The following is an 11,077-nucleotide window of genomic DNA, read 5'->3' as shown; positions in this document are numbered from 1 at the left end:
GGCTAGTCCGGTTCGATCACAACCTGATTGGTCCAGTAGTTGAAGCCCCAGCTCCTGCACAACCCCGACGCCTCTCCTGGAATGAAGCATAGTGCTACTGCGCGCAAGGTTTGTGCTATCACTGCAACGAGAAATACACCGCGGGCCGCAGTTGCAAGCGGCAAAAACTCCTGTTTCTTCGAGATAACAACGAAGAATAGGAAAAAGCCAAACCTGATGAGCTAGAAATTTCCCTTCATGCCCTTACAAGGTGGTTGATCTTGAAAAGAATGAAGGTCTACACCACCATTCAACAATAGGAGTTGGTAGCCTTCATTAACAGCTGGTCAACTCATAATTTCATTAGTGAGCGGCTCGCCAACTCGCTACAACTCCCCGGGGTGCCAACGTCCCCGTTAATGGTGAAGATTGCGAATGGTGATTCGATGCGGTGTTGAGGCCAATTTGGGGACATTCTAGTGTTCATAAATGGTATTCCCTTCTGATTCACTCTTTTTACTTTACTATTAATAGGGTTGGATATTGTTTAAGGATACAACGGTTGGAAGGTTTGGGACTGATCTTATGTAATTGGAACGCCATGATAATGGAGTTCACTAAGGATCGACAGCTCCACCGCTTGCAAGACCTGCATACCGAACCCATACTACAAGCTTCTAACGATATCATGGCCAGAGAGTTTAGCCGACAACCTTCCCTCTTTACCATCTACTTGCTGGCCGAAACATAAAACATGACAGAGGCAGGGATTAGACCTGACATACAGGCCGTATTGGATGACTAATGGTATGCTTATTTTCAGAAGGCCGAGATAGAGAAGCAAGTTGATGAGATGCTCAAAACCGAAATCATCCAATACAGCACCAGCCCATTCTCATCACCAATGCTGCTAGTACGCAAGAAAGATGACACTTAGTCTTTCTGTACGGATTATAAAGCCCTCAACACGGTCACCATCAGTGACCGTTTTTCTATATTGACAGTTGATGATATGCATGATGAACTACACGATGCCTTGTTCTTCACCAAGCTCAATCTGACTGCAGGATATCTTAAGTCAGAGTATATCCTCTAGATGTAGACAAGACCGCCTTTTGTATGCACAGTGGTCATTATGAATATCTGGTGATGCCATTTGGCTTCTGTAATGCCACATCCACCTTGCTAGCTCTCATGAACACTATATTCCAACCATACTTACGTAAGTTCGTCTTCGCTTTCTTTGACAATATTTTGATTTGTAGCGCTACTTGGACTCTCTACCTTAATCATGTGAGACAGGTTATGGAAATCCTAAAGCAGAATCACTTTTTCCTCAAGCTAAAGAAATGTGAGTTCGGCCTTTAAGAGTTAGAATATCTAGGACACACCGTCAATCCTAACGGGGTTAAAGTTGACCAAAAAAATACAGGCCATGAGCAATAGGCCTCCCCTGAACAATACCATAGAACTGCGGAGCTTCTTGGGCTCGATAATTATTACAGAAAATTTGTACGAGACTACGGACTCTTTGCCCGCCCAATCACCAACTTGTTAAAGAAGGGAAAATTTGAATGGATAAAAGAAACAGAAGTAGCATTTGAGAACATGAAAAAAGCTGTGACCACCACTCCTGTATTGGCATTACCAAACTTCCGTGAACCATTTGTTATTGAGACAAATGCACTGGGGGACGGTCTTGGGACAGTTCTTACTCAAAATAAACAACCAATAAACTATATGAGCAGGCATATCAAAACAGTCTTGGTTTTTTATTCAAAAGAAATGTTGGTTATTATTATGGTAGTTTGATTTTAGAGACCCTACCAACTTGGTCATAAATTCTTTATCAAAACATATCAAATAAGTCTTAAATATTTATTGGAACAACGCATCACTACACCTGAACAACAGAAGTGAATGTCTAAACTTTTGCGTATGATGATGAGATCCTATACACGTCAGGTAAAGAGAACTCCGTCGTGGATGCTCTCTCCCGCAAAAAGGGGAGCCTCATCCTGAGCATCATCTCGATTTTGTAGTGTGACCTATGGACCAAGATAAAAACGGTAGCACTTGATCATCTGTACATGTAAAAACTCAAACAACTTGCCTCTAATAATCTAGGTCAGCCTTATGTTGAGCGACAATGGCTTATTTATTATAAGAACCGAGTAGTGGTACCCCTAGATACCAAAATCAGTCAACAATTACAACATGAGTTGCATAACTCACCTATTTGAGGTCTTTCAAGCGTACTCTGAACGTACAAACACCTAACACATCAATTCTACTGGCCATCCAAGCGCAAAACAGTCCACAAGTATATTTTTGCTTGTGATATATGCCAAAAGGCAAAGGTAGAAACACTCTCTCCTGCAGGCCTCCTCTAGCCTCTACCTATTCTTTGCTAAGTATGGGACAACATCATAATGGATTTTGTTAAGGGACTACCTCCTTCAAATGAAAATACTATCATATTGGTAGTTGACCAGCTTAGTAAATCAGCTCATTTTGTTGCTTTAGCTCATCCAGTTTCGGCAAAAATAGTAGTCGAATGGTTTATGGATAATGTAGTAAAATTGCATGGCATGCCTTGGTCAATTGTAAGTGATCGAGATCAAGTGTTCACTAGTTATTTTTGGCAAGAATTCTTCAAGCTATCAGGTACCAAGCTGAAATGAGCTCAACCTACCATCCATAAATGGATGGGAAGTCCGAGGTTGTTAATCAATGTGCAGAACAATATTTGCGGTGCCTTAGTCATCAATAGCCTCGCAAATAAAACACGCTACTTCCATGGACAGAATTCTAGTATAGCACTATTTTTCGCTCTGTCATTGGCATAACCCCATTTCAGGCTCTCTATGGTTGGCTACCACCAGTTATTCTAAGGTACCACCCGGGTACCACAACCGTCGATAAAGTTGATGTTTAACTAACTACTAGAGATGAGAAGTTGTGGTAGCTCAAAGCAAACTTGCAGACTGCATAAAATTGAATACAACAGTTCAACAACCCCAAAAAACGTGATGTTCAATTTCAAGGAGAATGGGTCTTTCTCAAGTTTCAGCCTCACCGACAATAAAAAACATTCAAGTGAGCTTTTTAAAAGTTGGCTTGCCACTTCTATGGACCTTACCAAATCATCCAAAAGACTGGGTTAGTTGTATATAAGTTACAGCTACCTCCGGAAGCACGTATACGTCCCGTCTTCCATGTCTCTATGCTCAAGAAGAAAGTCGGGGAAGTCCCAAGTCAACCAGATGCACTGTCAGCCATGACAGATGAATGTGAGATGACTTTGCAACCAGAACTCGTCCTTGATGCCTGTTGCACCAAGAGAGGCTCCAGAATTATGGAAGAAAATTTAGTGAAACTGAAACAGCTTCCAAGGGAAGATGACACCTAGGAAAACATTAATGCACTATAAGAACAGTTTGGTCACTTTAAGTTTATCTTTTTTGTTTTAATTTCAGAAACTGCTTCCTAGCTAGTCAGGAATAACAATTGAGTTTTTGTATATTTCACTCTCCAGCAAAAACAATCATCATCTTTCACAATATTTGTGGTGTCTTCTCACCCAAAGAGAAAATCTTATCAAACTTAAAAAAGCTTCTGATTGGGACCTGTGAACCCATACCAGATATCATGGTTGGGAATCTATTATCTGGTACTCATAACCCTTCAAGGAATGGGGGTCTGTTATTTATTATCTGGTATCCACAATCTTTCGGAGAATTGGGGTCTTTTATCCATGTGGTAGAGGGGATTCTTTCTGCCTTCGATGATGTTGATGGAAATGACATCGTGCGGTAAAATTTTAAAAGATGTAAGAGTGAAAAACAGTGATGAAAACCCTAAATAAGTATGAAATATTAAGTATATAAATATGGGTGTATATATATATATATATATATATATATATAATCTAATATGAATTTGGTATATGACATTTGATATGAATCTTATATAACTATGTGAAAAGAAATCTGATATGTGAAAGAAAATCTAATCATGTAAAAGATGATATAGAAATTGGTCGTGTGATATTAGTATTTATATGAAGGAAAAAGATATTTAGAATGGATAATAAAAATATAACTAAAAACGAAAGTGAAGTTGTGATTTATGAGGATGTAAAGATGTGGCTTGGTGAAATTATAGTTATTGTGGTGTTTTACATGGTTGGGATTTTGTTTTGGATAAAACTTGTATATGTTGTCTAAGTTTTGTGTGATTGAGTGTATGCATATCCCCTCAATTTACACATCTCTCAATGCATATTAGTTGAGATTATGAATAAGTTCAAAATCAAAAAACTCCGAAGAATACTTTAGTGACTTTAGGAGTTTTGTTTTATAAAGTAGATTAAAAATTATTATAATAATGCAATTAAGATTTTTATTAGGCTCATGACTTATAATTCTGTACGATGAATGTATAGTTAGTATTCATAATTTACTATATTGTTGCACAAATTTATCAAATTTTATACATGTAGTAGTGTTTTTTTTACAGTAAAAAAGGTGAGTCGTTACAAGATAACTTCTTTTTGATTGATAAAACACTTCGAATAAAGTTGGTTTTATACAAAATTATAATACAATAGCATGTTTTATGTTCAAGGAATTAATTCTACATTTTTTATCATCTGCAGTTCTTTTACCCGGGCAGTATAGAACCATGTAACCTTGTTAAGCAATTTTAGGATCCTAGTTTAGCAGCTTTGAAACATCTTTTCATGGGTCTGGCTTTGAGGTTGTGGTAGTGAGTTGTACCAATAATTTGAGATACGAGATTTTAATGGATTTGATTTTTGTCAATCAAAAGCACTTATGGTGACCAAATGAGATAGCAGTTAACCACTATCTCATGCCAATTAGAAATAAAAGCACAAATAATTATGATGATTTGTTGAAAATTGAAAAGGAAAAGATTTTTATCTCCATATTAGTATGAAATATCAAGATAAGGAGAATTACTTATACAGAGTTAATGTTTAAAAGCCAGGTAAATCACAATATTCAGTCACAGAGAAAAACAAGAAGAAGATCATAGGTGATACTCCCTTTCTGCAGTAATACAATAATAATGAGGTATTGACGTCTCTTTTTTATGAAACAAAAAATTCAACTGGGGATACAATTTTGAACGTGAAAATCAAGTAATACGTATGCCATAGGGGAACCAGTATCTTCTACTCAATCTCATTAATTATCACTTTACTCCATCTTATCTGAAACTTCATATAAACTTCTTAATCAAGATTTAAAAATTAAAATTATATACCAACATGTGAAAGTTTTGTGGGTGTGTGTGTATTTACTCAGATTTTTTCTTTTTTGACTTAACGATGAGATATATGTGAATGGTTAGTATATTCTAATTTGACGTGAATGGCGGCATCTCTCTGCCTCGTTATTTATAATTAAACATAATTTTTTTCCTAAATGATCTTAAAGTTGTATTTTTCTATTTTAATCTGTTCAAATTGAAATTGGGATGTGAATGTTAGTCAAAGTACTTGAAATAAAATCTTGACAAAGAATCTGTATGAACAAGTAAAAAAGAATTATTGTGTTTGTGTCCACTTTTAGAATTCAATCCTAGCAGCCATTTCTTGCTTCCAAGAGTACTTGAAACATGTTATATATATATATATATATATATATATGTATGTGCGTGTATATGTGTGTGTATATACATACACGCATATTTTTAAGGCAAAGAATCATAACTAGCAGTCTAGAAACACAATCATCGCTAGTTCGTCCTTGTTTTTCCTTTTTTTAAACAAATATTTGATTAAATGGGAATGGACAGCAAAATCCATGATCACAGATCCCAAATTATGACCATCTGAGAGGAAAGGAGATTTTCTACACATCAAAATTTCTGTATCTGAAATATGGAGTAAATACATGTTTGATGAAACAGAGAGATGCAGACATTAGTTATATACTGAAATCAAGTTGCAGATATCAATTACATGTACACATTAAACTATCAGCTGAACTTGATTACACCAATGATCACAGCATTTTTTTATTTTGTACATTGGGAGAACAGAACCAATTATATGTACAGAACCCACCAATGACAATCAGAAGGTTTTGAGATTTCATCTATAAAAAGTCCCATTGCCAGTAGACCTTCTCTACAATCCCTCCACCACTCTGAACAGCAAGGTGAAGAGTTTCCGAAACAGGAGGCACACCCCAAAGATAAGGTACTGCAACTGTCATTGTAAGTTTTTCATGTAAACCACCTTTGCTTGCTTTCTCGGCAGCAACAACCTGAATTTTTTAAACTTACTAATTACCAATAATCCATTTCTTAACTGTAAGATTTTTGACACACTGAACAATTACACCAATCTAAATGCCCATGAATTCAAGGATATGCCTCATAAATTTTACAAGGTAGACATGGATTTAATGCCTTCAATAAAGGTTTGATTGTTGCTCTATCTAGAGAGTATTATTTATCATTTTGCACAGGAAACATTTTCATGGTATTAAAAGGTTACGAATTTATGATATGCAGATTTCATGGTAAACAATCTTTTATCTGGAAAAGAAACTAAAGCCATGTTCCGAACGAATAAACTCTACACAAATGTATAAATTTCAATTTTAAATGTGTTTAAAAAACATTAAAGTGCGAATTTGCAAATGAATTTCAATAACTTTGTAGAATCCATGATGTCAAAATCATTTATTCCAAACATAACGCTAAACTACTCTCTTGCTTTTCCTCCATGACACCCATTGCATTATTCGTTGACTAGACTACCTTCAAAGTCTCAAAAATGACAAAATAAATTTCGCAGACAAATAAGTAAAATTAGACACCTAAAAACCCAAAAAACTCCACTCATTCTCAACACCAACTTCTGGATCAAGTTATAGAAACACCAATTCAGACTGAAGCTCAAATGTGGATTCTGGACTAAGTCAGCTTCCAATTACATTGTATCTTATAAAAGAAATCTAAATTTAATTGAAGAAGGTGATGAAAACATTATTAGAGCTTCAGCTTTTATGAGGAAAATTGGGTGAGAAACAATGAAAAGTGTTTTATCATAAAACATTTTCTTTAGTATATTATTTTTGGTTTGATGTTATAACACCTTATCTACTTAGGCTGACTGAAACAATAGATTAGACTAGTATCCTATTCCAATAGTTTCATAAATTCAAGGAAGAAAAACATAATGATAAACATAAATCCTATGATAACATGATACAAGTAAAACTGCATACCTCCCCACCATGCTCTAGGACAGTATCTTCCACAACATCACTAAGCATCTCAATCGAACGGCAGAATCCATATATACAAAGCCTTCTGCCTGTATCAAGTCCCTAAATTCACCAAATCCACATACACCCATAAGACAAGCTGCTCAAGATATCAGATCCAGTTCAAAGTAGCAGCAGTGAAGTTGCTTACATTTGTTGCCGCGATATCAAAAAGTGCACCTAGGCACAGACCCTGATTCGGGTCCATGTAATCACTCTCTTGAAACCGCTGATATCTTTGTGAAATCTTTGATCTCCCTAGCTTCTTCTGTTCAAAGTTCAGATATGTTTACTAGACCAAAAAACCAACTCAATGACATGAGTATGAATTCAATATGCTGTAGAGTCTAGAATAACATGTATACTAAACTTAATGACCCATTTAACACAATAGATCCTAGTCTTCAATCCAAAAGGGAAAAAGAAGCCAACAGGAAAAGCTTATGAACAAAATGAATTAGCATTCAAATGAAGGAACAAATTCAATGAAAGGTTGAAAAACCGTTAAGCCCATGAACAAAAGCAACAGTATTTATTGCATAAAAACAAGTCATAAACAAATACTGAATATTTTGTGTTTGAAAGAAAATACATCTGCAGAAGACACTCGACGAGGAACCAGGGAGCCTCCTATTTGAACGAGCCCTTCAGCCGTGAACAGAGTAACTCTCTCCTCCGGAACCCATTCAATTGCTATAAACACAAAGCAATACCAGAAAGAAAAAAGAAATCATCCACTAATTTCATCAACAAGCGAGCCAAAAATCTTCATAGAAACAAATCATTTTGTCGGTCAAGGCGACTGACAAGACCAGTACAAATTGATGATGAAAATTAAGAAAACAATAGATAACCCCATTAATCAAATTAGAAACAAATTATCCGTTGCGACTATTGTGTCAAATACCCAACAAATAAACTAAACATGAAAATTTCCTTCTGCACATAATTTTTGTTTATTGAAAAGAAAAGGGAAATAATAACTGACCTCCGTCGGCATCGGACCAAGGAAAGAAACTGAAAGGTTCGTCGCCGGAGTCCGAGGCTTTGACGGTGAAGCGTAGGAAGCAGGAGGATCGAGGAGGACGAGGAATTATGGAGAATTTAGGCGAAGAGAAAACGGAAGAATTGAATTCCCTGGAGCGAGAAATAAAAGGAAGGGAAGAGAAAGGAGAGAGGCATAGAGTAGAGGTTTCCGCCATTAAGATGTGAGAAGAACGGAGCAGGGAATCTGAGGAAGACGGAGGAGGGAAGCAGAGAGAGAGAGGCGAAACATACGGGCCACAGATGTCGGTGTTAAAGTGGACACGTGGCAACACAATAGGGGGAGTATATTTTAGTTTCAAAAAAATTAAAATATAAATTAAAATAAAGGGATCAATAATTTAATTCTTGAAATATCAGTTAATTGCAGTTCAGTCCAAACAAATTCTTTTTCTTACGATATAATTTTTTTTTGTAGAAATAATATATACTATTTTATAGTATTTGGAATTTTAAAAAATAGTTTATACTTCTTTAATTTCTATTACCATTATTTGTATTGCTTAAAATAATTTTTATATCCTCAAAAACTCATAATATATTTTAATAAAATTTTAAATATTTTATTTTTTTGTGAATAGATAATATTATTGATAAAAATTGATGAAGCATCTCCTACATAACCAAGGACCTAAACAAAGCTGGGATGTTTAGGCCAATCAATTAAGAATGAGATAGCTTGAGCATTTCTCCAATTAGAACATGATTATTTGAACATAATAAAAAGCATGAAACAAATATCAATACTAAAAAAACATCTTTAATGAATAAGTTAGCTTTAAGAATTGTTAGTAGGTACGGACAAAATAGATTAAAAGACTTAGCAATAATTACCTTCAAGTATAATCTTTTGAAGGTCTTTTCAGGAAGTTAAGTCGATCCCCAAAAAATATTGCTTGAATCTCTACTATTTTAATTGAGCAAGAATAGTTAATCTTCCTCATTCTCATAAAAATAATGGGTTCATTTCCGTCTTTATATATCATTTCTAATCCAGTCCATCTATTATTTCAAAGTGAAGCATTGGAGGTTATCTTGAATATACTTTCTAGAGATAGAACTCATACCCAATTACTTGAATGATCCATGACATTTGGTAATTGGTGTTTGAGGAACTCTTTTTTCCATGCTTGCCTCTACCTTGTATTTGGAGTTTTTGGATAAAAAAGATGATCACCCAAATTTGATGATGGATTCATTGGTTATTGCTCCCCTAAATATCTTGTGAAATTAACATGAACCATGATCTTTTTAAAGGACATGATATATCTTTTGGCATTTTATTTAACTTGATTTGCACATTTTTTGTCATTAGTTGTTCTTCTTTTATAGATAATCCATCAAAACACCCTTATATTGTTAAAAAAAAATTTCAAATTGACTTTTACGCTATCTTTAAGTTTAAATATAACTTGTATTTTTAAATTTTATCCAAACAAACTCTTATCAATAATGATATATCTAACACCGTTAAATAAGTGCCTATATAGAAAAAGATGTATATATTATCAGCATCAAGTTTTAAGAATGTCATTAGTATCGCAATCAGGTGATTGGTTCTGCTATTGTTAATATGCTCTTTGCGACATTATATTTTCAAGTGCCACTAAACTCAATGATGGTGTTTTAATAGGGGTTAAAAATCATTAGAGCGGTATTGGCGCTGAGCATTCCTTTTTATTTGAAGAGAAAGTGGACAGATATGCATGTGAAGAAGAAAATAGAAAAAAACTACAAGATAGAAGAAATAGGGGCCACGTGAAGGACACGAGTGAACCCAAGTCGAGTGATTTCAAGACTATTTCACGTACTGGAATAAGAGAAGAATACATAGAGCCTCAAGTGATGAAGACAAAATATAAAATGAATGCTCAGGGCAATTTGAATGGAGAAAGAAGCTTGAGTTAAAAGAAAGAAAACAGAGGGAAGTAAAAAGGGGAATTCATGGAAGCAGTCTTGGTTTCCTTCAAAGAAACATAGAGGGTTTTCTAAGATGGCGAAGACAAAAGGAGAGGAAACAAGCAACAGGCTTCAAACAGGAGCATTCATAAAAAGAAGATACTTACCAAGTTAATAACCAATCGCCAGCAAATAAAAATCAACCTTATACATTAAATTTCAGTCAAAATATTTAGAACAAGTAAAAAGGAAGCCATTTATTATCATTTTTAAATTTTAACTTGAGAGTTTGTATGCTATCAATAAAAAAAAACTAACCCGATTGAAGAAAACACCATATTAAATTAGTGTTTAGGGGGAATATCATACTAATAATGAGGAATCATTGGCTTATGCAACTTTTTTATCCTTCCCCTATTGGAGTTATTCTCGAGCCTTTTCATTGATCACTCTCTTTCTCGATTTTTAGTGTTCAACAGTGTGCCCTCTAGCTTTCTTTTTTGAGCTAAGTAAGAGCCCTAACTCTCCCCTCTTTTTGTGTAAGTGAAGAAGATAGAAGAAGTAGTTCATCCTCTTTGTTAGACATTAAGGGCAAATTTATCAAGCTACTCATAACTAATGCAAAATCCCAAGACCCTTGTTTGAACCTTAGAACTCTTCAATCGATTTAGAACATAATTTAGATCACAAGTAAAAAAAGAATCAAATTTGTTCAATCACCCAAATGGTAGAAGTTAAAGAAAACCCAAGAAAGATAAATGATATCCCTTGAACCCAATCTAAACAAGCACCAAGAACAATTGAAATAGGAAATCAAAATTGAAATACAAGTGATAACAATTGTATTC

General features: G+C 34.8%; 1 protein-coding gene across 1 annotated transcript; it reads right to left on the bottom strand.

Annotated features, from left to right (window-relative positions):
• Positions 1–5,842: 5,842 nt before the first annotated feature.
• Positions 5,843–8,576, bottom strand: LOC110810733 (D-tagatose-1,6-bisphosphate aldolase subunit). Its single transcript, XM_022036995.2, has 5 exons — positions 8,275–8,576; positions 7,879–7,979; positions 7,438–7,554; positions 7,248–7,349; positions 5,843–6,278 (listed from the first exon to the last, which is right to left on the bottom strand). Exons 1-5 carry the CDS (start codon positions 8,486–8,488, stop codon positions 6,108–6,110), a joined length of 705 nt encoding a protein of 234 aa, XP_021892687.1. The 5' UTR covers positions 8,489–8,576; the 3' UTR covers positions 5,843–6,107.
• Positions 8,577–11,077: the final 2,501 nt, after the last annotated feature.

Source organism: Carica papaya, chromosome 8 (genome assembly GCF_054855325.1).
Source record: "Carica papaya isolate Zhongbai chromosome 8, ASM5485532v1, whole genome shotgun sequence".
NCBI classification, from domain to species: domain Eukaryota; kingdom Viridiplantae; phylum Streptophyta; class Magnoliopsida; order Brassicales; family Caricaceae; genus Carica; species Carica papaya.
The sequence above is the reverse complement of the archived record's forward strand: the minus strand, read 5'-3'. Positions and strand labels throughout refer to the sequence as shown.